The sequence below is a fragment of the Trachemys scripta genome, chromosome 15, assembly GCF_013100865.1.
Source record: "Trachemys scripta elegans isolate TJP31775 chromosome 15, CAS_Tse_1.0, whole genome shotgun sequence".
Classification (NCBI taxonomy): domain Eukaryota; kingdom Metazoa; phylum Chordata; order Testudines; family Emydidae; genus Trachemys; species Trachemys scripta.
Window position 1 is genome coordinate 23,843,384 of NC_048312.1, and position 27,995 is coordinate 23,871,378.

Below are 27,995 nucleotides of genomic sequence, written 5' to 3' on the forward strand. Positions count from 1 at the left end.
AAGGGGTGCAGGCGAGCGATGTGCTGGCTGCGGCTTCTCGCCGCCCCCATTGGCCCGGGACAGTGAACCACGGCCAGTGGGGGCCACGATCGCCCGAACCTGCAGCGTCAGCAGGTAAATAAAACTGGCCCGGCCTGCCAGGGTGCTTACCCTGGCGAGCCGTGTGCCGAACGTTGCCGACCCCTGAGCTAGAGCTTACCGTGCCATTTATGCATCTAGGGACAGGATGCGTTCAGCAGAAAGTTCTTAACCCTGGAATTTGCGCACACTCACTTTATCTGATAACGCCCACATTTGTTTATTTCGGGCTTTCTCTGTGGAACGTTGTGGTGTGGAGGTTCAGCTGTGGTAGGGGTGTTATTTCACTTGCTGAGCTAACATTGAGCGGCTCGTGCACTGTACAATTGTTTTTATCGTAAAAGGTCTTGAAGTTTGACTGGGTTTTGCATAGAAAAAAACACGACCAAAAGTTTTGCTCAGCTCCCTGTCTCTGTACATCTCTGTAGGGCAGAATTCCATGTGCACAGGGCCGGCTCCAGGGTTTTTGCCGCCTCAAGCGGCGGGAAAAAAAAAAAAAGCCGCGTTCGGAATTGGGATCGGCAGTCCGACCACCGCACCGCTTCTCTGCCCAATTGCTGCCGAAGAGCCCGACGTGCCGCCCCTTCCCCTTGGCCGCCCCAAGCACCTGCTTGCTCAGCTGGTGCCTGGAGCCGGCCCTGCATGTGCAGCCACAAGAAGTCAGGCACTCGGTGTTCTGGGGCTAGCGAGAAGAAGCAAACGTCTGTGTGATGCACGAGGCACCTTCTCCTCTGGTATACGTGGGTCATGAGTTTCTCTTCACTGGCACATTCAACGGCAGCTCAAATCCACAGGGAGTGCTTGCTCAACACAGTAAAGTTGGATTGTGTTTCACAAGCCTGGATTTTTCTGTTAACCACTGCAAGTGTATGATTATAGGCTGAGGGTGAGGTGAAGCGAACATTTGGTTATGAATACACACTTCAGCAGTGAATAAGCCAGTGTATCTGAAGAGGCATGTCTGCGCTCCTTTTGTTCATGTTGTGAAGCACAGAAAATCTTTAGCCTCTTCACCCTGATGTACCCTTGTGATGTGGAGGAACATCTACTCGGGGCTGGGTAGCTGTCTCTATCTTGCATTTCAACCCAGGTCTCCAGAAGTGAAAAGCTTATACGTTGTCTGTGCACTCTTGAGGCCTCTCTTTGTTTGCTTCATGAACGTTATTTGTGCGCTGATGGAGGGGGACTATTCATGTCAGACAAGAAGTAGGAGGAAACAAAATTGTGGAGAGTTATCATGAAAAGATTTTGCAGGTGGGTTGTCAAGTGTCTCAGGTGCTGTATAATAGTTGTAAAGAAGGCTTTGTGTGTTGGTGACTGGCTTCTTCTCCACCAAGAAATCTCTTTGGCTGCAATATTTGCTAGTTTAATTCATTTGGAGGAGTTACTCATCAGCCCATGGAAAGCATGGAGAGCTGAATCACCTGGGCTGATGTATAGTTACTTTCTTTTTGATCCAGTGAGCTTTTGTGGCAGCATCTCCCACTCCGGCATTGCATGGTACTTTGCCTTGTGTGGTTACCTTCTAGTGCCAGGCTTGACTTGCACCTGATTTCTGCTGCCTAATTTAATATGGACCTAACGTCTAATGTAATGGGCCCAATGAGTTTGTAATCTGTCATGCACTTCTAAATGATTGAAGTGATGGGATCTTGTCTTAATAGGGACTGCAAAAAGTCTGTATTTCCAAGGTTATCTCTGCAGTTCAGAAGTGCTTGAAATATGGTTTTTTAAAACTTAATTCCACCGCAGCTGATCACAACTCACTTTGGGGCTGAGACCAGATCCAGTTCTACTTAATCTCTTCATTTTGTTTATGGTAATGGTTCATTACTTATTTCATTTCCTTACCAAGTTTCTGTTGTGGTCAGTTTTCTTTGGGGGAAAATATGAATTATACCAAGAAGGAATGGTTGGATGTATAGCTACCATGACTTAAGGTGTGCTAAGATAGCATAACACAGCAGGAAGCATGTTGCGTAGTAGACCATGTTATCCTGGTTTCTTGAATAGATCTGTATAAAAGAATCCATATCAAAAAGGTAACAGGGCCAGCTTTTTAGAATATGTCTTATCATTTTGCACCCACAAATTCAGTTGCAAATAACTCATGGCACAAATTTTCACCAGCATTTATTTTCAGGTGCAATTTAGATCACTCATTTTCTAAACTACAAAGATAACCAGGTTTAAACATGATTGTAGCCAAACTATTTTAGAGCATCGTTTAATTTTCCTTGTTCAGACCAAACAAAACATGTTTAAAATTATGTTAGGCCTGGTCTACACTTATATACTGTCTACACTTACATACTGTTTTGACTAGGAGTCTGGGTGGTTGTTTTTTTTTAACCAAAATAGTTATACTGGTAAAAGTCCTAGTGTGGACACAATGATACTGGTATAAAGGTGCCTGATGCTGATCTGGCTTATTCCCCTTCCTGCATGCAGAAAGTTCATAGAATCCTAGGACTGGAAGGCACCTCGAGAAATCATCTAGTCCAGTCCCCTGCACTCATGGCAGGATTAAGTATTATCTAGATCATTCCTGACAGGTGTTTGTCTATACTGGTTATACAGTTATACTGGTATAAGCACGTTTATAATGATTAACTGTGTCCACACTAGGGGGGCTATTCCCTATTGCTAGAGCGGTACAACTTTTAAGCATAGACAAGCTCTTAGATACCCAGGTTACATATGGTTATCTGTATGGGTTCTCTAATCTGTTATAACCTGCCATTTTTTCCTATCCATACAAACACAACATGGTTTGGCCATATCCATCTTTCACAGCTCTGTTTAAACCTGTTTGTTTTTGTTGTGTAAATGGGTTGTAGTTCGATAAATACTCGGTCAGTGGGTGCAGATGTGCAAGGGACAACAAAGGCTGGTGCAAATGCAGAGGCTGGGTAAATCTGGAAATCTGCTACAAAACTCCTTGAAGTGTTTTCCTGGTTTAGTTATATGTGGAGTCACCACGGGAAATCCTTAGGGAGCCTACAAGGCAGACTGGTTTGGCCTAAGAGAAGGTTGTCATGTGCCACGTTAGAAGAAGCACGCCAATGGATATTAAGTGAACTGGGTTAAATGCCACTACATTGATACAACTAAAAGCATTTGACTTTTGACCAAGCCCAATTTGAATGTGAGTCTCTAGCAGGGAAGACTAATGCGTTCCAGAGGTGATGGGAATCGGTGCGTGTATTAATTCGCTCTGCTAGCTAGAGTGACATTAATGAAGGGATGCATTCGTTTTCATTCCGTCAAGGAACATTTTCACAACTATTCCTTGATTCTCTTTTAATGTGCCCAAGTCTCCCTGTCCTTTAGTTTGTTGTATTCCCTGGTGGCTGACACGTCAGACACGGGCTCATCAGTAGGGCTTCTGAATAGAAACACACATTTCCCATCTGCACCAGGGGGCTTTTAGACATTGCGGTTTCTATAACAACTCGATGCTGTGCTTTCTAGGGTATTCATTTCTTCCTTGTTGTATGAGTGCCAAGACAGCAGCTTAGCCTAGCCTATGTGACTGATTCTCTTCTCGCTGACGCTGGTGTAACCCCAGCAAAGTTACACTTCACACACCCCGATGTGAGTAGCATCAGAATCAGGCCTAATGTGTTTCCATAATCTGGCTGGGATTACAAAGAAGCCCCAGGAATATGGGTACCCAACTCTCACTGAAATTCAGTCGGAGTTGGTCATTTAACTCCCTTTGGAAATCCCAGCCCTGGTCATTAGTATATTCTCGTTCAGACGCAGTCATCTCTAACAGCCATTAATGTGGCAAACGCAGTGAGTTTAGGGTGGTTTCTAATTTGCACTCAATGTGGGAGTTCAACCTCCGTGGTTTTTCTATGACATATACAGTGTGTCTGCCCAAAGTGTTCACCCTCTGAACTCTGAGCAAGACTTAGATATTTTGAGGAGTTCAAGCAAAGCTTAAACTCTGATCAGCTTAAAAAATGGCCTTCAAATAATTTCACATTCAGAGTTGCATGATTCTGGGGGAGTTGACGACTGTAGAAAGGCACTAATCTGTGCATAGAGAACAGGATGCTTCTTCGCTCTTTGGTTAAGATTGCATTGCTTGCCCATTGTGCCTGCTCTCTTCCATGCTAATTCTTCAGTGCTCTGCTTTATTCTTTCTGTTTTTATGTGGGCGCTTGCCCCTGTGATATCTGAGCACCTCCCATGAGGAGTAAATACAAATTTATCAGCTGGGGCCTTGTAGGGGGGTGGCTACCCCGCTCCTGCCGGGAAGGGCTTAAAACAGCCCTGGCAGAGGGCTGCAGCTCTACAAGCTAGGCTGATTGGGGCGTGGCCCTGCTGTGGCTGTTTCCCCAATCAGGCCACAGCTGTCCTGTATAAAAAGGCTGGGAGCCAGAGGCTAGACAGTCTCTCTCTGCATTCTGAGAGAGAAGGGCCTGGCTGTAGGGAGCTTGACACAGGGTACCTGAGTGGAGCAGGGCTGGGGAGCTCCAGCCTGGAAAGCCTCAGGCTGCGACCTAGCATTGGGCTAGAAGGTACTGGGGGTTGCAGAGGGCAGCCCAGGGGTAGGGTGAGGCAGCAGGTCCAAACCCAACCTTACCTGTGATGAGTGGCCTATACTGCAGTCTGCCCTGGGGGAGTGGGGGCTAGTTGGTGACTGGCAGTGGCCTTATTCTGAGGTGAGGTAGGGATACTGGGTGGGGGTTCCCCAGGGAGGGGAGACCCTAGTACTGAGGCCTGTACAGCCAGGGGGCAGCACCCCAGATAAAAGGGCACTGGGGTCCAGGAGGGACATGGGGCCAACGGACAGGCAGACCACTGGCCTGCAGAGGGTGCTCTGATGGCTGGATTGAGCTAATTCCCAGAGTCACCAGCAGGAGGTGCTGCAGGGGTGAGTCCGGACCTGTTACAGGCCTCTTCACTTCCCCGACACACAGTCCGGGAAAATGCTCAGTGTTGTCTCTTGCACTTCCTAGTATTTTTTTATTATAAACATTGGACAGTCAAGCTCAGAGTTTGATGCTCCTGATCGCCTGGGAATGGAATTTTGTGTAAATGATCAGTAAGGTTAAGTTTTTGTCATGGATATTTTTAGTAAAAGTCATGGGCAGTAAACAGAAATTCACGGAAGCCCGTGGCCTGTCCCTGACTTTCACTAAAAATATCCCTGACGAAAGGGAGAGGTGGGCTCAGCACCTGCTGGGGCTCCTGGGTCCCCCCCACCGCTGCAGTGCGTGGGAGCTCCTGGATCCTCCTGCCCACGGGGCTGGACTGCTGTGGGGTCCCCTCACCCCGGGAAGTGTAGTTGCAGTGTCTCTTCCCCCACCAGTTGCTGTTGGGCAGTTGCAGGGGGTCTGTCACCAGCCCTCTACAGCTGGGCAGCTGCGGGGTCCCCCCACAAGGGTAGGGGCTGGGCGCTGCGGGGGCAGGACTGTCTGGGAACTCCAGCCCCAGGACAGAAAATGTCACAGACGTCAATGGAAGTCATGGATTCTGAATTCCATGACCTCTGACATAATTGTAGCCTTAATTATCAGCGTAAATGGGAAAGATTGTCAAAAAGAAGATGGGGAAACTATTTAAGTTGGGATGTAGTGGGTTTTTTGGTTTGGTTTAGGGTTGGTGTATGGTGTTTTGCTGTTGTATAGCTTCCTAAAGGGCCAAACCCAGCGTCCATCTCTGAAGTTCTGGCCATCCCATTGGCAGTGGGACTGGTGTAATTCTGTTACACAAGGGGGCAGAGAGGGGCTATGCAGTTGCTGTAGTTATTTATTGCAGTAGAACCTAGGGACCCCAGTTATGGGCCAGAACCCCATTGTGCTAGGCGCTGTACAAACACAGAACAAAAAGACAGTCCCTGTCCCACGGAATTTACAATCCCAGTATAAGACAATAGACACCTGTGAGACTGGCAGACCAGGTGCCAGCTCATGCCAAGGTCTCCATGTCTCAACTGAATACCGATAAATACAGAGCTGGAATCAGTCTGGTTCACCTGCATGTTAGTATTGCTAAAATAGGTATTAGAATTACAGTATAAGAATTCATTTAGCCTTTAGACTTTATGAATGCTTGTAAGTTTCTGCCTGCATTAATCTCACTTATCCTATTGGTATTCTATACTATACGGTGATAATTGAGTGTTTTGCATTGTAAGCCTCCATAACTGTGTAAATCACTAGACAGGAGAGACACTAACTGGGGTGAAATGCTGCTCTCCCACAGAAGGCGTTATGTCCTGCCTGACAGGGATGGCTCATGGACACCAAACAGACTAGCGTGGAACATTAAAGAGGACAAGTGTCTTTGTTGTTTACTCTCCCATCCCCATGGAGATGAGTCATGCAAGAGAATTCCTCCCGTCAGCTGAGTTTGCAGCTCAGGCAGAAGTGGGGGAGGGAATAAAAACTCCTAGGAAGAAGGAACTGGAGCTCTGTGCTGCTTGGACTATGACAAGGTTTTCTAGGCATAAACAAAGGATCCTCAGCTACTTAGCCTAGGTCAGCCCTAAGAACATTTAGAGCTTGCTTATTCTAGAAGCATCTATTACACTTTGAAACTGAAGCTTGTAACTCATTTGTGGGTTTACCTGCTTTACCCTTGTAAATAACTCTCTTATTTCCTTTTCCTATATAATAACTCTTTAGATAGTTTATTGTAGGGTTGGCTACAAGTGTTGTCTTTGGTGTGAGAGCTAAAGTGTGATTGGCTTGGAGTAAGTGGCTGGTCCTTTGGCACAAGGAGTAACCTGAATCGGGCTGTGATTCACAGTAGAGAGACAAGGTGGGTGAAATAATATCTTTTATTGGATCAACTTTGGTTGGTGAGAGAGACAAGCTTTCGAGCTACACTTGAAGTGATTCCTGGCGTAAAGGACCATTTGTCACACAGGCAGGCTTGCCTGGGCAACAAGACAGATCTGAGTACCCCAGGGGACTGTCTGTGACTCCGTATTAAGGCCGTTATCATGCCTGAGGAGTTTCCACTTGATGGTTGGTTGGTGATATGTAGGTACAGAACTCACAACTAACTTGAGGTTTGTGCCCTGGTTCTTGTGCTCTTGAGCCACGGCTGGCCAGCTTGACGACGACAACAAATAGACGCAACAAGGAAACTGTCTAGCACCCACCACGATGGGGTCCTGGTGCATGACTGGGACTGCTAGGTGCTACAGTGGTGATCATAGTAATTAATAACCAGACAAAACCAGTCAGGGCTGGTGCTACTATTTAGGCAAACTAGGCCATTGCCTAGGGCACCAAGATTTGGGGTTGCCAAAAAGCAGTGCCCCCAATTTTTTTTTACAGCATTCCTATGCCCCCTCCCCGAGCGCGTGGTCACTGCTCCACTTCTCCCACCTCCCAATCAGCTGTTTGTCTGTGCAAGCCTGGGAGGGGAGGAGAATTAGAGCGGGGGCGGCATGCTCGGGGAGGAGGCGGAGCAGAGGTGAGCTGGGGTGGGGTGTCTCAGGGCGGAGGGAGAGCTGTCGCAGGGCTGGGGGGGCTGCAAGGTGGAAGTTTCACCTAGGGTGCAAAACTTCCTTGCACCGGCCCTGAAACCGGTCAGCATGAAAAGTATACCCACCTGTCTAATTATTGTCATGTTATCGTGCATGCCCCCTCCATGGTAAAGAGCCCATCTCTGCAGGGGGCTTCTTGCATAGGGGGCGGCACATGGGAAGGCTGGGGGAGAGGCAGGGCCAAAGAACGTGTCACTGATTAGATCTGGCAGCCCTCTCTCCTCCAGTGGTGTCCATTCTAGGATAGTGCAGGGCCACTGCAGCCGTTGGGCTGGACTAAACCAGGAGTGGCCACCAATCCCGTTTGCAGGCATAGGAGGAGGATGCCTTGTTGCTTTCCCTCCATACCATCCCTCCAGCACCCAGCCTGCCTAGTCAGACTGGATGTAGAAGTCTTGGCCTTTTTTCAGATGCCTAAATGAGAGCTGGACTCTCGTGGAGGTGTGGCTGTGCATAGGAATAGGGGGTTCTTCGTGCTTCTCCCTGGCTTGTGTCCAGGACTGGCTCTACTGTTTTTGCCGCCCCAAGCAGTGCACCAAATTGCCGCTGCGGAGGGCGGGGGCAGTCCATATGCCGTTAGGGCGGCACGCGCGTTTCTGCAGCGGCGGCAATTCGGTGGCAGCTTCTGTCTTCAGCCGGAAGACAGAAGCCGCCCAATTGCCACCGCGGGCAGCTGAGCATAGAAGCTGCTGCCGAATTGCCGCCGCCGCGGAAATGCGCGTGCCGCCCTAACGGCACACGGACGGCCCCCGCCGTCTGCAATGGCAATTGGGCGCGCTGCTTCGGGCGGCAAAAACACCCGGACTGCCGCCCCTTGCAGATTGCCGCCCCAAGCACCTGCTTGGAATGCTGGCGCCTGGAACCGACCCTGGTTGTGTCTTACTGGAAGGAGGCTTGAGTGTTTCCTTTTCAGTCATCTTATTTTTCTTAGCGTCCATTTGGTCAGTGACACAAACCTGCTCGGCAAAGGCCAAGAAAGATGAAGCCTTTCAATTTGTTACGAGCGCGTCTCATTAATTCCAACTGGAGTAAAGTCCAAGCGGAATTGAATACTTCTGAAGCCTCATTGGCCACGTGACTTGCAGAGGCTCGCTGGGACTGAATGATTGCCAGGGTCCCTGGGGCTGATTAACTGCCCCATCGTTAGCCAGCTGACATGGTGGCCTGAGGATGTGGCCAGGGAAGTTCCCTTCACTCTGTAGACCTTAACAGTCTTAGTGAAACTTCCCACCTACAACTTCTTTGGCCCACTGTCACCTCACACAGTCTGTCCACTCAATCCTGCTGGACAACACAACCATCCTCTCAGTTCTTCAGACCCATACAGTGCAATGGATAGGGTACTGGACTGAGATTCGGGTGACCTGAGTTCTGTTCTTGACTCCTGCCACAAATCGATGGTGTGACCTTGGTCACTTCACCTCTCTCTGCCCCTGCTCACCTTCCTACCCTTTGTCTTCCCTATTTAGATGGTAAACTCTTCAGAGCGGGGACTGTCCCTGCTATAGGTACGTACAGTGCCTAGCACAGTGATTCCAGGCTGAGACTTCTTGTCACTAATCATTTTTGACTCTGACCTCTGCCTAACCCCACTCATCAAGGCTGTGTCTAAATCGGAGCAATTCCTCCTCTGCAGCCTTCCAAAGGGTTGGTCTTTCCTGTCTGTGCCCAATGCCAAACCCAACAAAGGCCCTTATCTCCGGTCTTGACTCCTGCCCCCTCGTCCTCTCTGGCCTTGACTATTGCAACACCGCCGCCTCTGCTGCTAAGATCATCTTCCCAGCTCATCATTCTGACCCCATCACCTCCCCCCTCCCCACCAGCCAGATAGGAGCTTCTTGCCCTTTTCCTGTTGGCCTTGCATCATTTAGCCCTACCCTACTCACTCCCCTCTTCCAGATCCCTCCTTCAGGCTCAGTGGTACCATGAAGCCTGCGGAACCCTAGCAGCTGATTACAGCTCCGCAGCGGCATCAAGCTAGAGCTCCTGCTACTCATCCGCTTCTTGGCCTCTGTTAAAGTCTCTCCCTGCCTCTCCAAACCAGCCCGCCTCTCGCTAAATATTGTGCATGCTGCCAGCCTGTGAGAAACCAGGCTCGAGTCATGTCACTCTGGCACCCCATACCCCTCCATTGTGTCTGTTACACCTTGTCTTAAACCACATTGAGCTCTTGGGGCAGAGCTTGTTTTACTACATCTGTACCGCACCTATCTCACCGGGGTCTCAGCCTGCGTGGGTGCTATTATAATACAAATACAAATGATGTGATGGGTGAGATTGGTGATTCACCTAGCTGACAGTCAGCTCATTGTATTAATGTCTGGCCATGTCTATGCTACAGGGCCTGTGTTGGCGTAGTCTCCTAGTATGGATGCAACAGATGCTGACAGAAGGAAGAGTTCTGCTGGTGTAGGAAGACCACATATCCCGCAGGTTTTGTCAGCATAGCCATCTCACTAGGGGGTGTGATTTCATTTTCACACTCCTAGCTGACACAGCTCTGCTGGTCCAGGCTTTCGTTGTAGACCAAGCCTATGAATTGCTGCTTGTGTCCATGCATCTAGAGACTGCCAGGAACATTTAATAAATAGAAATAGATTCAATTAATCATTGAACAGAATAGGAATGAAATGACCTTATCACTAAACCTGGTTGGAATAATAGCGATAGTCATGATTAAATGGCCCCTCTACCCAAAAGCTCAACTGAGTGGTACAACATGGCAAGGGCTACTAGGCAACATGGCACCATGGTAACCAGGAAAACCAAAATCTGCAGGTTGCCCAGTCACCGAACCTAAAACGACAGCTCTCACACATCAGATGTGAATCCTGATCGACCTAGGGCAGTTGTTCTCAACCCGTGGGGCACGAGCTGCTGGCGGCCCAAACAGCACACAGCTTCAGCCCATGTGACATCCTCAGGGCCATACAGGTAGTGTATATATTGTGTGGATGTGGCCCACATAACACACAGAGAGCTGCATATGTGGCCCACAGTGGTAAATAGATTGAGAACCACTGACCTGAGGCTCTCCAAGGTTCGTCTGTAGAAGGAAGTGCTTCAACTCTGAGTAATGGAGGCTTGAGGCCTGGCAAACTTGGCTCATTTTGTCAGAGGGCAGCCTGATGTACTCCACAGCTACTTTAGTTGGGCTGCCCCGCATCCAAGTTTCTGCTCTCCACCCACTCGGTGGTGGTGGAGAATTGGCTAATAGTATTTGAACACACGAGTGTGAATTGCATTGTTAGGGCTCTCTTTGGACGCATCTGTTACCCCTTTGACTGACTGATCAGGAGAGTCAGGCCATCATTTTCTGTGAAGCTTTCACCCCGACCTCTTCCCCACCCCATTAGCTGGATCCCAGTGTGACGTTGTGCAGTCTATATGGTTTTATAAAAACTTGATAATAAGTCAATATAATGTAACTGAGATAGTTTTAGAGAAAATACGGTAATAAGTGAATGTAAGTAACTGGGATATGCCTCATGCAAAAGGTCTCTTGTAAGGTATCATTACAAAGCTTATAATCTACTGAGTGTGATCATCTGATTTGTATAAATGTACCACTCTTGTATCTAAAACTAGAAATATAAAATGTAACTCTGAGGGCCTATTGTAATTGTGTAAAGTGTGGACCATTAATGATGGTTTGGAATCTTGATGACTCCCATTGTCTGCAGATGGCTGTATTTACCTGTGAGTCTTCCTGTATATGTGTGTGCTGGCAAGTGAGTAATGAAGTCTTGCAGTGACATGTGATCATGTCACCTGAACTGGAATCCATCTTTAACCTGGTACTTTTCCAGTGAGGGGGGGTGGAAACCCAGAGAGACAAAGAGTTCCCGCCTTATGCAAAAGATATATAAAGGGGGGGAAGAGAACAGAGAAGGGGAGGAGCCATCATGAAGAATCCCCTAGCTACCACCTGAGCTGCAACAAGAGCTGTACCAGGGGAAAGGATTGTGCCCAGGCCTGGAAGATGTCCAGTCTGAGAAACTTACTGAAGCATCTCTGAGGGTGAGATTATCTGTATTTAGTTTGATTAGGCATAGATTTGCGCATTTTATTTTATTTTGCTTGGTGACTTACTTTGTTCTGTCTGTTACTACTTTGAACCACTTAAATCCTACTGTCTGTATTTAATAAAATCACTTTTTATTTAGTAATTTACTCAGAGTATGTATTAATACCTGGGGGAGCAAACAACTGTGCATATCTCTCTATCAGTGTTATAGAGGGCGAACAATTTATGAGTTTGCCCTGCATAAGCTTTATGCAGGGTAAAACGGATTTATCTGGGTTTAGACCCCATTGGGAGTTGGGCATTTGAGTGCTAAAGACAAGCACGCTACTGCGAGCTGTTTTCAGGTAAACTTGCAGCTTTGGGACAAGTGATTCAGACCCTGGGTCTGTGTCTGGAGCCAGACGGGAGTGTCTGGCTCAGCAAGACAGGGTGCTGGAGTCCTGAGCTGGCAGGGAAAACAGAAGCAGGGGTAGTCTTTGCACATCGGGTGGCAGCTCCCAAGGGGGTTTCTGTGATCCAACCCGTCACGCCCAGAATCTCTCACTTTGCAGGGCTGGCAGGGGATCCAGGCCACTGAGTGCTGTTAAGTGATACTTGTCCTGAGGTTTCATTCCACTCAGCCTGACCTTATCACGCAAGATGGTAAAGGCAAGTCTTGCACACTCTCCCCAAGATTGGTTCCAAACAGCCACACAGCTGCAAACATCATTTCCACTAAAGACACTCTCTAGAAGTTTTTGAACATTGTCAGTGTTCTGCCTCCAGTGTCAGGGTGAAGGAGGAAGATGTGGTGGGTGGGTTAAAGGAGTAATTAAAAGCCCAAACTTTTGTTTCATTAACTAGAACAAGATCAAATTAACATCTGTGATTCTTGAAGCCTATTTAAATTGAGATTTTTTTTTTTTTGGGTGCTCTATTATGCAGACACAGGTATTTAGTCTGTTCTTTCTCAAGTTGCCTGTAATGAGCGTAGGTGGGTATAGACGGGGGGAGGGGGGGAGAAAAAAGCCCTCTTTCGTGGGAGGAAGTTGAGGCAGAGTCCACCCACATACTCCATTACGATATTCAAATGTCAATATATTTTTAATTGGTTTATATGTCCCCTTCCCCCTGCAGCTGCTGTTATCAGTTGCCTTTGGTAATTAAGGCCCTGTAAATAGATTTTACTGTAACTGGTACAAGAAGGAAAATTGGAGGACCTTGTACAATGTACAGGCTTTTCTTTCTTTCTTTTTCTCCCCCCCCCCCCCTCCTCTTTCGGCTCCTCTTAGATCTGTGAGAGTTTTATCCGGTAGAGGACAAGGTGGAGAGATACGGAGAGTTCTGCCCAAAAGTCTGAAGCTCTACGGCCAGGAACTTTCTGCCAAATAGAAAATGGGGAACAAAATCAGAGAGAATAAAGGGTTATCGGATACTACTCCGGATCTATAGGGGTGCTAGCAAAATATACTAGAGAGCTAAGATATTTCCCTCCCAACATGCCAAAGACTGGGGAGAGCTCTGAGATTTATTCCAAAGTCTGTCGTTGTTTTGGTATGAAGCCAAAATACTGTATCTATTTTTAGCCCCCTTTACAGGTTCTCTTTTTAATCCGTGTTTGGATTTAATGATGTTTCTTGGTTTTCTATTTATATCAGCCTGTTTGTTTATCTCCCCCTCTTTTTTTTCTTTCAGTTTGTGTAAAGGACGGACGCTCTACTCAGTGGTGAGAGATGCAAAGATTGTCCTGGATGTCAACAAAACGAGGCAGATAGCTCAAGAGATTGTGAAGGTACCGTATATCACACGGGCATCCTCGTCTCACTGGGTGAAACTTAGCCACTGTGTGTAACTCGAGTTAGCAGACCCTGAGTTTAACACAGGTTGGAGTGTCCACTCTTATTTGTAACCTCGGGTTAGGAACTGTTGAACCCTTTGTCCCAACCTGGGGCTCCAGTGTCTACACTACAGTATGCAGGCCCGAGTCCAACCACCCATATCCCAGACTTCCTAGCGCCCTCCCAAAATGTGGCTGCACTAGCCCTTTGTTTATGGTGCAGTGTGGGAAAACTTGACTGTCTACCAAACTTGACTGTCCAGAGGGCAGAGAAAGTCAGCCTGTGGAATTGTGGGATACTTTAGGTTGACTCCCAGAGCACAAGTCAGTGGGGCTAGAACCCTGGGTCCCAGCTTCACTCAAGCTTGGAGCCTCCACCCCCATGGGGTCCTGGGACCCTGGGTCCAAGCCCTAGGTTAGCACGATTTGTATGTAGATGGAAGGAGGGTTAGGCTTGACCCTGAGTTCAAGCCCTGGGCTTACATTGCAGTGTAGACATACCCTTAGAGGCTAGACAGGATGATCACAATGGTCCCCTCTGGCCTTAAAGTCTATGAAACTAAAGTCCTGCTTAAGCCCTTAAAATGGGGCTTAAGTGGTGCCTAGGTCTTGTGCTTGCTGTCTGCATGGTGGTGATCTTCATCCAACTTGACCAAATTCATCCTCAGTTTGAAAGAGAACAAATTATAGGAGAAATATGAAATATCAACTACTTAAGAACTGTCGGCCAGTTCTTCAGCTAGTTGGAAGCTTGGATCTTACTAAAAAAATTCTCCATTTTAGCTGTAATTGTTCATGATCACTGTCCAGAGGGAACTTTTTTAAATTATTAAAATAAATGGAAAGTAAATCAGTGCAGCTACATTTGAGGTAGGCGTGCATGTGTGTGGGCGTGTTAAAACCAGACTACAAATAGACTTCTCCTGCTCTAAAAATTGCTTCCATCTTTTGCTTTCACAGCGATAACTGAAAATTCAACTTTGACATTTGAAACCTGGCTATAGATAGTTCTCAGCGAGGAGCATGGTGGTGGTCAAGCTAGGGGGAAAATGGGTTGGAAACTGAAAGGTTATGTCTGCGCTGGACCTGGAAGGTTTCCAGCTTGAGTTGAGATCTGTCAGAGCTAATAGACAACAGTCAGTGTCTTTGGCCAGCACATGCCAAGGGACGTGCACCGAGAAGCAGAGCTGTAAAATAATGCCTGTGCATGTCTCCGGATGGGAGAGCTTTGAGAGGGATTTTTTCTTTCTTTTTTTTTTTTTTTTTTTTTTTTTTTAAATGAAAGCTTCGTACGGAGCGTATGCAGCTTTCAGCCATGTGGCCCTTTCTCTGGGTATGTCTGCACTGGAGCTGGAAGGTATATATTTCTAAACATTTGAAAGCTTAATACTGAGCATATGCAGCAAACATTTTTTTAAAAATCCCTCTCTGCATCTCTCTGGATGAGAGCACAAACGCATATTTACAGCTATACTTCTCAGTGCGTGTTCCTTGCCATGTGCTGGCCAAAGATATTGACTGCTTCCTGTTAGCTCTGCCAGGATACAGCACTTCCAGCAGGACACCAAGCTCTAATGGCTGACTGGTGTCTATCTCCTTCCATGTGTGTATACGGAGCACTTGCATATGCAGATCTGGAGAGGGACAAACTTTAAAAAACCTCAGGTTGAGGGATGCAGTTCGTAGCACCTGTGTGTTACTTGCTAGAACTGCTCTGCAATTTTTTGACAAACGTTTTTTGGTTGGAAAATGCTGATTCATCAAAACAATAATAATTGCGGGGGTGGGGAAGGGTGAGTTTCAATATTTTTCCTGTTTTGAAAAATATTTGCAAATCCAGTTTCCAAATTGACCTATTTTTTTTAAACAAAGTCCCATTGTTATGTTTAAATGACTTTTTGTTTAGAAATGTATTAACTTAGCGATTTTCTTTTTTTTTTTTAAGGTTGAAATCGAAAGGAAATGTTTTGATTGACCTGGTCTGAATTTTTTTTATTTTTGGTTTGTGAAAATGTTTGATTTTTGGCTTTTTGTCCCAATTCAGGATGGGAAAATTTCTCAATCTCAACTTCTCACAGGGTGGAGAAACTGTTTCCTGCCCTCCTTGCCTCTGGCACCCTTCACACTTAAAGACACACACGTGTGGTACATGCAGACTTCCAGTGGTGGTTGTGGTTAGAGAGCTTGGCTTTTTCTTTTTAAAATAAATAAATCAACCTTGGGAACTGAAATGCAAAAACTGCATTCGTGCATCGCAGAGGCTGCTCAAGACAATCTGCCTCCCTAGGCAATACCTCAGTGTGCCGCCCCCTCCAACCTCTAGAATAGAATCATAGAATATCAGGGGTGGAAGGGACCTCAGGAGGTATCTAGTCCAACCCCCTGCTCAAATCAGGACCAATCCCCAACTAAATCACCTCAGCCAGGGCTTTGTCAAGCCTGACCTTAAAAACCTCTAAGGAAGGAGATTCCATCACCTCCCTAGGTAACCCATCCCAGTGCTTCACCACCCTCCTAGTGTGAAAGTTTTTCCTAATATCCAACCTAAACCTCCCCAACTGCAACTTGAGACCATTACTCCTTGCTCTGTCATCTGCTACCACTGAGAACACTCTAGATCCATCCTCTTTGGAACCCCCTTTCAGGTAGTTGAAAGCAGCTATCAAACCCCCCCCCATTCTTCTTTTCTGCAGACTAAACAATCCCAGTTCCCTCAGCCTCTCCTCATAAATCAGATTTGCTCAACCAGGAGGGATGATGAGTGTCTGGGGTGGGGGCATGGCAAGCCCTCTGGTTCTATGGTTATGGTAGAAGGGGTAGGGGGTGGGAGGGACATGCTAAGTACCAGGTTGCAGGGCCACTCACTCAGGTTTGGCCCTGCTGTTGTCATGACAGAGGGGTGGCCGGGCCAAATATGTGAGCACGTTGTAAGCTGGCACACCAAGTTGCAGTGCTGCTCAGGTTTGGCCCAGCTGCCCTTGCTGCCCCAGGGAGCTGCCTAGTTTGCCTAGAACTACAGCAGCCTCTGGTGCAATGTGGAAGTTGCACAGTTAAAATCACAAAGTCAGGAAATGCTAAGATTGTTTCCTCTCACTGGGCTGCCTTGCACGTGTGTGGTATCTATAGCCCTGTTTGCCTTGTTCAACTTATACCTGTTGAAACACTCAAATGCATATCCTAGAGCAACATCTAGACTTTACAGTGTAGCCCAAGTCACGGTAGGATCTTCACTTTTCTCTTCCTGGTTCTGTATTTTCACTTGTGCCCTCTTAATGTTTGAAGACCTAGTTTGGGTTTATTTAGGCCCAGATTCAGCAAAGCATTTAAGCACATTCTGATCTTGAAGCACCGTCTTAAGTCTTATTGAAGTCAAGGGGATTTAAGCAAGTGCTTACAGTTAAGCACTTCTGTTTTCCAGAAGCTGGAAATGGGCAACAGGGGATGGATCACTTGATTCCCTGTTCCGTTCACTCCCTCTGAAGCACCTGGCATTGGCCACTGTCGGGGGGACGTGCCTGTGGACAGTCAATGTCAGCAAAATGTCTCACGGCTTGCAATCAGATCACCTTGATGGGCCGTATGCCACAAATTGCCCACCACTGGTCCAGACTAATGAGTAGCTATGTCACCCCAGCCCTCTAATGTGGGGTGCCCTTTACAATGCCTTGCTCCTGTAGTCTCCAGTCTGGACTGCTCACAAACAGCATTCTGCTATGTCTGTGTGGTGCTGCAGCCAGCCACCCCTGGACTCTTACCCCCCTGCGTTATACGGCAGGCTGATCTCAACACACTCCCAGCCTTACATTTCTGGGGGAAATCTATTTCCTGTAGTGCCCAGCCACTCCTGGACAATAAAAGTTTATATAAAGTCTGTCATTTCATCAATAGAAATGACACGCACAGACCTTGTTACCCCCAATGGAGTTTCCCAGAAACTTCAGTTTAAACACACCAGATTAGATAAAACAAGTTTATTAACCACAAAGAGAAATTTTCAGTGATCACAAGTGGTGAGGCATAAAAGTCAGAAATGGTTACAAGAAAAATAAAGATAAAACACACCTGGTGCCTAACTTAACAAACTATTTTAAACTCAAAGCAAAGTTTTCTCGCCATATGCTTTCCGCAGTCTTACTGACTGAACTTCATAGATAAGGACCCCTTCTCAGTTCAATGGATGCTTCCTTTGTCCCTTCTGGTGCAATGAATCGATGGGCAGAGATGGAGAAAGGAGGGTCTCTTGCGGTGTTTGTCCCTCCTTTTTACAGTGTCAGTCCCCCTTTTGGAAAACATTTCCAGCTGAGCTTCAGGGGACTGAGTCTATAGGGAGGGATGTTCCCTGCTGCTTTTCCCTCACCTGTTTTGAGCAGCCTTTTGGTTCCCTTCCTGCTCAATGACTCTGTTTATTGCTTAAACTCAGTTTGGAACATGTGTTAAGAACACCATACAGCAGAATCTTATAACTTCACATACAGTGTTGCCACACACATTTTATTAGGACAATAATGATCCGCAGATTATGAGTTTTCAAATGATACATCCCAAAGGCATACTTTGTTCAAAGATTATTACAATAGTGGGTAGGGTGTGGACACGGGTACATTCTGTCACAGTGCCCTAAACATCCAGGCCCGATTTTTCAGAGGCCGCCTATCCGCAGCTTCCATTGCAAGTGAGGGGCCTCCCCCATCCTTAACTTATAGCTGCCTTTGTGCATGTGTCCTTGGCATACAGGCCAAACTGTGTAGGTGTCACCCACTGCAGGAGGGACACCATGCTGTATCACCAAACCTTTCAAGCTTGGCATGTTGTTCAGTGCAGCCTTTGCTGCACTTCTGCATTGCCCTGAGGCTTTCCTCTCCAAGCCAGCCTAGAAAAGGCTCAGCGTAGCCTGGAGTGAGGGAGAAGAGGTGGCTCGGAGTAAGACCAGACACGGATCCCTGACTATACTGTATCAGTCACAGTAATTGAACGACTCTATCCTTTTAGTCGCCTTACTTGATTGAAGATCCTTTAAGCTTGTTGGATTATTGGGTGCAAGGGTTCCTGTTGTAATGTGATCCTTGCTAACCTTGGGTTAATTCGTTTAGAAAGCTGAGCCAGCAGGGGGAGCCGACTTTTCATATACACAGGAAGCCTGAGACAGTGAATGTAGTACTGAGCAAAGGATGTGCTTATCGTTATCAATGCAAAGGCTGGGGGGAGCGGGGCTGTTGGAATCTGGTGTGGGACCTGGGACGACAGATGTAGGGGAGAGGTAGAGAATTTGGGCTGGGTGGCAAAGATGCTGTTTGCTAGTCCAGGGCTTGTTCCAACTTTAGAGAAATATCCTAGGCAATAGGTTGGATAAATTCCTTCCTCCTAAACTGCACTGTGTGAGCCAAAGCAAACAAATCACGAAGCGCCAAGTCCTCCCCTCAGATACACACGTGCACAACTCCCAGTTTGAGTGTGCATCTGAAAGGGGAGTTTGGCCCCCCAGTGCAGGTTCCTGTCCTTGGGTTTGGGAAGTCTCTGAAATAACACGTCCCCTGTGTGTAAAACGATAATGCTCTGGCCGAACAGGGGTCCTCTGAAGTTTTACATACTCAGCATCAGTGCTTTTCCTACAGGAAACTTTTACCCAAAACCAAGGCTATAAATAACAACGCTTTGCAAAGCCACCTCTTCCTTTCATTGAGAACTGCTGCCTCTTTCATAAACACAGGGGTGGCACAAAGGAACAGGGAGAGAATGACCCTTGCGCAGGCACACCCAGTGACTAAGCACTGACTTACCGTAGGATGTCTGCTGTTGTCAACCCACCATAAAATCACTGCTGTGCACCCCAGGCCAGCTGTGACAAGCCCAATTTCAAATCTTTCACCCAAACATCACCCTTTTTTGGGTACGGAACAAAACCTCAGTCTGGGTTCTAGGCATCAGCCACCCAGGCAAGGGATGGAAGAACACCTAGTGTGAGTCTAGATTTTGCTGACTTCAGTCCAAGTTTGGCTGAAAATATCCCTGGGGGATTTGGTCTATAATGAACAGTCATAGGTGGTGATGGCTTGCTTAAGGTAACTAACTTCTACTGCAGGGGTAGGCAACCTATGGCACATGTGCCAAAGGCAGCACGTGAGCTGATTTTCAGTGGCACTGATACTGCCCGGATCCTGGCCACCGGTCCGGGGGGCTCTGCATTTTAATTTAATTTTAAATGAAGCTTCTTAAACGTTTTAAAAACCTTATTTACTTTACATACAACAACAGTTTAGTTATATATTCTAGACTTATAGAAAGAGACCTTCTACAAACGTTAAAATGTATTACTGGCACGCGTAACTCACAGTGAATAAATGAAGACTCGGCACACCACTTCTGAAAGGTTGCCGACCCCTGTTCTACTGTATGGGCCATTTGGAAGCTGATTGTCGCTATAACATAAGTGTGTGAGTGTGCGTAAGCTTGCATGCGTGTAGCACCTAGCACAGTGATCTTGGTTGGGAGCCACTCAGTGCTACTGCAACAAAAACAAATTAATTTCTTTTCTTGCCCTTAGTTTTTTGGCAAGGTGATAGTAACGATCATTCAAAAACCAGCTGGCATACAATGTTACTACATGCATTAGGGTGTGCAGGCCCCTCTTTGGGCCTGTAATTCCAATAATAATCACCACGTTCAGCACTTCCTTGGTGTCTTTCATCAGAGGCTCTTGGAGCACTTAGCAGTTGTTGGTGAAGTAAGCCTGTGTGCGTTAGGAGAGTGTCTGTTCTACAGATGGGGAAACTGAGGTATAGAAAGCAGACGTGACTTGTCCAAGGTCCAATAACAAGACACAGGTAGAAACCGGGATAGAACCCAAGTGTCCTGACTCTGTCCTCTGCTCTAAACAGTAGACCACAAAAGAGCTCATGCCCTGGTAGGAACCTGTTGTATACCTGGTGTGGGGTGGCAGAGGAGGGACTGTTTAATGGAGAAGCAACTGGCTTCTCCTTCCTTAATCCTGTTTATGGATTCTTAAAGTGTCAGGTCTCTTTATGACTGGGCATGTCCCATGGCACCAGCCATCTCATGCCACCTGGGCTCTGTGGCTTGGTCTACACATAAAAGTTGAAATGACATAGCTACATTGGTGAGGGGTGTGAAAACGCCACGGTCCTGATTGACATAGCTACAATCCTCAGGAAGAACAGGAGTACTTGTGGCACCTTAGAGACTAACACATTTATTTGAGCATAAGCTTTTGTGAGCTACAGCCCACTTCTTTGGATGCATAGAATGGAACATATATTGAGGAGATATATATACACACAGACAGAGAGCATGAAAAGGTGGGAGTTGTCTTACCAACTCTGAGAAGCCAATTAAGACTCCCACCTTTTCATGCTCTCTGTCTGTGTATATATATCTCCTCGATATATGTTCCATTCTATGCATCTGAAGAAGTGGGCTGTAGCTCACGAAAGCTTATGCTCAAATAAATGTGTTAGTCTCTAAGGTGCCACAAGTACTCCTAGTCTGTATCCGCAAAAAGAACAACATGGCTCTGGCATCCTCAGGAAGGTGGTGTTCCTACACAGACAGAAAAACTCCTGAGAACGTAACAAGAGCAGCCATACTGCCTCAGACCAATGGTGCACTGAGCCCAGTATCCTGTATCCAACAGAGGCCAGCACCTGACCTTCACGAGGAGTGCACAGAACAGGGCAGCTGGAGTGATCCACCCCCTATTCAACTCCTGGATTCTGGCAGTCAGAGGTTTGCATTGCCCTGAGCATGGTGTTGCGTCTCTGACCAACTTAGCTAATAGCTATTGATGGATTTAACTAAATAAATTCATAGAGGTTATTTTTTTTTAACCCAGTTGTAATGGCTGAAAGTACACCTTCCCACGGCAATGAGTTCCACAGGTTTTTTTGTGTGTTGTGTGAAAAAAGTACTTCCTCTTGTTTGTATTAATCCTGCCGCCTATGAATTTCATCGGGTGACTGCTGGTGTTTGTATTGTGGGAAATTGTGTTCTGTCAGTGTGGGCTGAGTCTACACTCGGGGGCTATGCCAGCATGGATATTCCGACATAGCCCTATGCCAGCACAAGCTCCTGAGTGTAGACATTGCCTGAGAGCGGGTTTCAGAGTGTGGGTTCTTCCAAACATGACATTTGTAACATAACCTAGCGTCACGGCCCAGATGTCTTCCTAGCAGAACTCTGTCATTGGCTGCCTTTGACCAGCTCGAACAGGCTCGCTGCAGGGAAGTTCTGATCTCCCTTCCCCCCCTTCTTTACATCACTGGTGCTAATTATAATTTTCCACGACATAGGTCTCAATAGGAGACAAAGCTAAACCAAGCCTTTACATGCTTCCTACGCTGCTATGATCTCTAGACTATTAGAAATGATTTCTAATTATTTCTAGACTAATCTTGGGGTGAAGGTAGAAAACATGAATTAATGATTCAGAGAGGGATGATGGTGGTGGAGATGGAAAGCTTTGAATTACCTTCCAGCTCCCCAAATCGAAAAGAAAATGAATACAAAATTCCTCATCCTCAGCAGAGGATTGCAAGAAAGTGAACGCTATTTGTTATGCTGTTGTTTTTTTCTGCATAATGAATTAATCAGGATGATGAAATTGGAACCAGCTTAGCAAATAGGCGTAAAATGATAACAGAATGGCTCTCTTCTTTGGCAGCATCCAGCCAAGGATCTCAATACACTTTGTAAACATTAATTGATTCTCACAGCACCCCTGCGAATTCCTGGCTTATTCTAGTCATCCACATTTTACAGATGGGGAAACTGAGGCAGAGAGACTCCAAGTGACAAGCCTAAGGTCAGACAGCGAGCCCCACGCAGCACAGGGAATAGTCATTCCCTTGCATGCCTGGATGTCTTGTGATTACCTAAGGCAGAATGGCTCCCGGAGCTTCTCCTGGGGCAAGGCAGTTCCACACTGCCCTTACACAGGCAATGGCCAGTGGTCATGACTGAGCAGATAGTAACTAATGAAGCTGCCCCTTTGCATGGCTGCAGATGGCCCTGGCTGCAGGCTCACTGGTGCAGCAGCCCTGTGCATTCCCTGTGTCCCCTAGGGCAGAGCTCTGCTGGGGGTTCACGCTCCCGCTGACTAGAACTTTAGGGTGCAGGAGTGGGCTGTGGAGGGCTGAATGGATCCGGGCTACCTGAAATCTTAGTTGCACCCTGCTCATGCTTGCACTAGAGCATCGCAGCCCTACGCACCCTGCTGTGTGCCGCCCAAGGGCCATGTGCAAGGCAGGAGCCAAGGATGTCATGTGGTTTTCTCTCTCAGCTGAAATTCTGTTTTGCAAGCAGAGGGGTGATACAAATGTGTGTGCTCCCACCCCTCCTGGACCCCTCGCTTGGAAACGCTCTGCTGCCTGGAAGTGAAGGAGCACTCACGTCTGAAATCCCTTCCTCTCTCCTTGCGTTCGATCCGTACAGAGATGGTACTGAAAGCCATCCGTAACCATGCCGCATGCTGGCACGAGCTGGTGTCTCCTCGGGGGGTTATGCTATTCCAGTTGTTTGTGTCTCCCTTCCAGTTGTTTCTCTCTCCTTTCTTGCAGGGAATGGGGTACCTGCACGCGAAGGGGATCCTTCACAAAGACCTCAAGTCCAAAAACATTTTTTATGACAATGGGAAGGTGGTGATCACGGACTTCGGGCTCTTCAGAATATCGGGAGTTCTGCAAGCAGGCAGGTAGGCTGGAGCTGAAGCCTGTGGGGTGCTGGAACTGCTCCTGTGCGTGTTTAGTCCTCCACACCGTCGTTTGTCTCTAGCATCTTCCAGCCTGTCTTCTGTGCCAAAAAGTAACCTTCCTTTCTCTGCTAATGACGTCCTCCTCTCGTGGCCCACCCCCGACCATCCCTTATGGGATAGGCCCAAGGAGGGGCCACGGACCCACGCAGGAGTCAGCCATGGAGAAGTGGGTTTGTGGCTCTGTAGACTTGCTTTGGCCTGGGGGAGCTGTGGGGCTGGCTCAGAGAATTCCCCTCCTCTTCCTTGTGTCCCCTTTCCCCCTGCAGGGACACGGTTTGGTTTCTGGGAACCAGAGTGGAGGGTGTTGCCAGCTTACCAAGAATGGCCTTTTGAGTCAGTGCCTCCAGCCTGTTACCAAGGGAGTGGTGGAGGGAAGGGCAAGGCAAACCGCTCCCTGGATGGGATGATGCAGTGGCAGCTTAAAACTCCCAGTCACCCTACAGAGGGGATGATTTTGACCCAGAATTTTTCCTGGGGCAGAAGGCATTGTGACTCGCTCTGACCTGCTTTTTCTTTCGGTAGTGATGTGCCAATGGGAGGAAAGGGCTTTTTCATTCCCGAGTCTAGGCAGATTTGTAGTTAAACCCCAAAGCAGGTGGGCGCTCACTCAGAATTCAAGTCTAGATACCAACTCAGATCGCAGCCCAGAGCTCATAGGTCTGTGGACTGAATGTGGGCCCCGTTTTGAGCAAACGGTCCAGTTTACAGTTTCAGTTCAGAACTGTGTGAAATGGGCTTCCCTGTGATCTTGGTGCTGTGCTGGAGGGCATTTCATAGGGATATCGTGTCACCTGTTGATGTGCTGATAATACTTATCATCTTTAAAGCCTGTTAATCAACCTCACAACTAGAACTGGGGGACATTCTTTGGACAAATAATTTAGTTGCTGAGAAATGCAGTTTTGGGTCAAATTTGCTGAATAATTTTGGCCGGGCCTAGATTCACAAGGGACTTTGGCTTGTCACCATTCACAAGACAGGAGGTGGTGGTACCCCCCACCTCTGCCCCTTATAACTTGAGCCCAGCGACATTCACCTGAAAGGTGGACACCTGGGTTCAGGTCCCTGCTCTCCCGAGTGAGTGTCCCACACACTGAGCTGAAGGTTATTCGGGTGCCAACACCACCTCCTCCTTTGCTTTCATGAAAAAGGTTAAAAATGCTAAAGGTTTTGTTCAACCCAAAACTACATTTTTCCAAATTTTTGTTTCAATAAAAATTCCCCCAAAATCTCATTTTCACCCCAAAAGAACCTTCATTTTAAAAAAAAACCTGCCAGTGAACCAAAAATCAATGATTTGCACAGCCCCCTTGTGGGGGAAGTCGTATCCTCCCCATTTCACATGTGGGCTATTGAAGCAGAGAAGCTATGACTTGTCCATGGCCGTACAATGAGTCGGGGGGGAGTGGGGATTGGGGAACATCCTCAGCTCAGTTCCAATAGCCCACGGTCGGTATCCTGCCTCACCCAGCCAAGAATCCATGTGCTGCAGCGATTTACCTGTTCTGTCCCACTACGGTTCCTATATGGAATCAAGTGATCAGACTCCTCCCTGCTGTTCCTTTCTTAGCCAGAGCCTTGGGAAATGCGGCACTAATTCTGGAGCAGGAATATTTTTGCATGCTGTCTGATGCTGCACTGGGGACATTTCTGTCTCGATCAGCCACGTCCTAGAACCGAGGATGTGCATCTCTGGGTTTGGAATGATTTCAGGCTGCCTCCAGGAGAAGGGTTGAGTCTCCTTGCTCTGGCAGTTGGATTGCTTTCTGGTTTTGAGACTGGGAACCATGAGTCATAGTAGAGCAACTGGAATTTTGGGCCAGAATGTTGCGGGGGGGGGGGAGGAGGGATCCCTCGGTGGCTTCAGTGTTACCTTCAGAAGAGGACAACTCATGTTACAGTGGACAGGTGTTCATCCATTATCGCTCCCAGAGGTAACGGTTCTCTGCACTCTCCCCCTTAGCATTGTGTTCCCAGAGAAGTGGCTTCGGCTATTTTATTATGCACCTGATGTGCAGCTGCTGCAGTCTGTCCCTGCAGATGATCTCCTCTCTGATGAGAAGCGCCAGTCCAAACAGGACTGCCGTGCTGCTGCAGAAGCTGGTTCCCTTCGCCTAGGCCAGAAGAGCATAGAACAAAGTCACTTCCAAATTCTTCCTCCCCTGATCTCTTGCTCCTCTATCGATGATCAGCTCTAGACCAGTCTATGCTGCCATCAGTTAAGATAAGATCAGCTGAAGGCAAACTCCACTTCAGGTGCCTCCTAATTTAGATTTAACTTGTTTCATTTTTTAAAAATTCTTCCTATATTTAAAAAAACAAACCTTCAGTATTGTAGAGATTTGTTGCGGTTAATTATTGCTTTATTGCAAAGCCACCTGTGAGATAAATGGTATATTTTAATCGTTTTTTAATTATAGTGTGTCAAAGTCAGAGGATTAAAGAAAGAGATAATGGGCCATCTATTTCTATCCTCCACCCCTCTTGCCAGTGTATCCATTGTCCAGTTAAGTGGTTAACTGTGCGATGAGCGTTTTTCTTACGACTTGCATAATTAGATCATTGCCAATTTTTAGCACAAACATTTCCCAAAGCTTTAAAAGTCCTAGGAGTACCTCTGTTTTGGCACTTGCCACACGGTATCTGCAAATGTGATACACTGGCCAATGGTGTTTCCTGTCCCACTTTAGTGGCTGGGCCACTAGAAGATAACAACTTACTACAGCTACCTGCTAATGGGCTTTCTCATTAGGCTGAAGTGGTGGTGATCTATGTCCAAAGATTCCAAGTTCAAATCCTGCTATGATTACAAGGGGTCGTTACAGAACTGATCCTCCACACATTGGCTTGTTCTGATTGATGCTTTGTCTTATTCTTTTTAGATAGCTCCTGACCCCAATGCAGTCCATCCCTTAGACCTTCACACTAGGTGTTCTTCCATCCTTTGCCTGGGAGGCTGATGCCTTAGAACACTGGGTATGTTAAAAGAGTGCCCAGAATTAGGGTGACAACCAGTGTGTACACCTCCTCCTGGGATGTGGAGGTACCGCACACAAACTGAGGATGTTTGACCCTGTTGGCGGCGACCGGACAACAGGTGAAGAAGTTAATATTGCACTGATAGATGAATCCAGGATCATTTACACAGTGTCTTTCTTCCCAAAGGCTCTCAAAACATTTCATAAACTCGCTCTGCCTGTCAAGGTGGGGATGCAGCTAAGCAATAAGAAGGGATGGAGGGAAGTTTCAGCCAGGTCAACAGAACAAACCTGCTTTTCTGCACTGTGGGATTTTTAATGCCTGTGCAGAGCAGAGACAAGGCCTTCACTTCTAAAGGCATCAGCTGAAAGACCTACACACAATATACTCAGGGCATCATCCTGGGAGAAGGAAGGGCTGAGGCAGCTCTCCCAAGATCCCAAGCGTCCTGTTTTCGTTAGGGCTGGGTGACTTCATACCAGAAGAGTGGACAACAAAGCCTCCAAGGATGGGCCAGATCTTCAGAGCAGATCCTATGGAGATGAAATACTTCTTCATTCCTCTGAGGCCCTCCCACAGAACAAGGGAGTAATATCCAAAACGGTTTGAATTCCATGCCCTTTCTGAAGGCGCAGGGTGACAAACCTATCTGCCTTCCAGGACTTACCTGGACATTTGCCCTCAAGTGGCCACTTGTACATTCCCTGAGGTGGTACTAGAATAGCCTAACTTGCTCCCTGGGGAAAATGGGCTTGATCTCACAACCACGTCAATACTGTGCCCTGTGACTCAACGTGGGCGTAGCTCAAGTGTCTGCGACGTGGCTTTGCAAACATCTGTGCCAGCGCAGTCCACCCCCACTCCCTGCGTGACTCAGGCATGCCAGAGGGCTTCGGCACCTGGCGCTTGCTGCTGTTTGAATGCCCTATTGTGTTTGCCTTTAGCGGGCTCTGCTAATGCACCTATCAACGCGCATCTTCTCGTTTATTTGTTGTTGTTGTTGTTTTTCTGCGGAGTAAATTGCAGGTTTCAGTTGCCGAGGGTGGTGTTTTGACAGAGCCAGAAGGAGCAGGGAATGCTAATGAGTTGTGGTAGGAGAGGGTCCTTCCAGTTGGTGTTCAGTGACTGCCTGAAAAGAGCCTTGCCCGACTTCTCTGTTCCCCGCCCCGCAGTTGCTGTTTGCAGTGTGGTTGTACCGAAGGGCTCCAGGGAAGGACTGGGGGCACTCTGACCTGAGCAAACACTTGTTTAAAAGACAGTCTCGGTCCCAACGAGTTTACAGGCTAGGTTATTACAAGTGCACAGCAGGTGGACAAACAAACAGGACTGGAAATGGAGGATAAGCTCAGCTCTGTGGGGAGTGACAGTCATTTCCTATAAATTTGTACAGTGCCTGGCACAGCTGGGCCCCAACTTGGCAGGTCTCCATACACTGTCACAGTATAAATGTTAAATAAGAATAGCAGGGAGACAGCGAGCCTTGTGCTACATAGCTGCATAAGATGGCAAGGTCCCTGCCCCAGAGGGCTTTCAATATAGTTCAGGCACCAGGTCTCTCCTCGCAGGCACCACTAACATGCAGCCCATAGGTTGGTTCTGAATTAATTCTCTATTCTTGTAGGTATGAAAAACATCCAATTACATAGATCTACAGTCATCAGACCCTGCAGTTTTCTAAACTGGAAAGGGGTGTGATGACCTGATTTCACTTTGCATCACGGCCTCAGCCGGATTCATCCTACACGTGTGCAGCAGACTTTTCTGCCTTCCTGAGAGAATTTTTCCACTCACTGCAGTGGCCCTCAACTTTAGTAAC

General features: G+C 47.4%; 1 protein-coding gene across 1 annotated transcript in view; it reads left to right on the forward strand.

Annotated features, from left to right (window-relative positions):
- Nucleotides 1-27,995, forward strand: part of KSR2 (kinase suppressor of ras 2) — a 288,408-nt gene that overhangs the window by 243,636 nt on the left and 16,777 nt on the right. The window contains exons 16-17 of the mRNA XM_034791563.1: nt 13,296-13,392; nt 23,007-23,140. Coding sequence (XP_034647454.1) covers nt 13,296-13,392; nt 23,007-23,140 — 231 coding nt within the window. The remainder of the gene's footprint in view (nt 1-13,295; nt 13,393-23,006; nt 23,141-27,995) is intronic.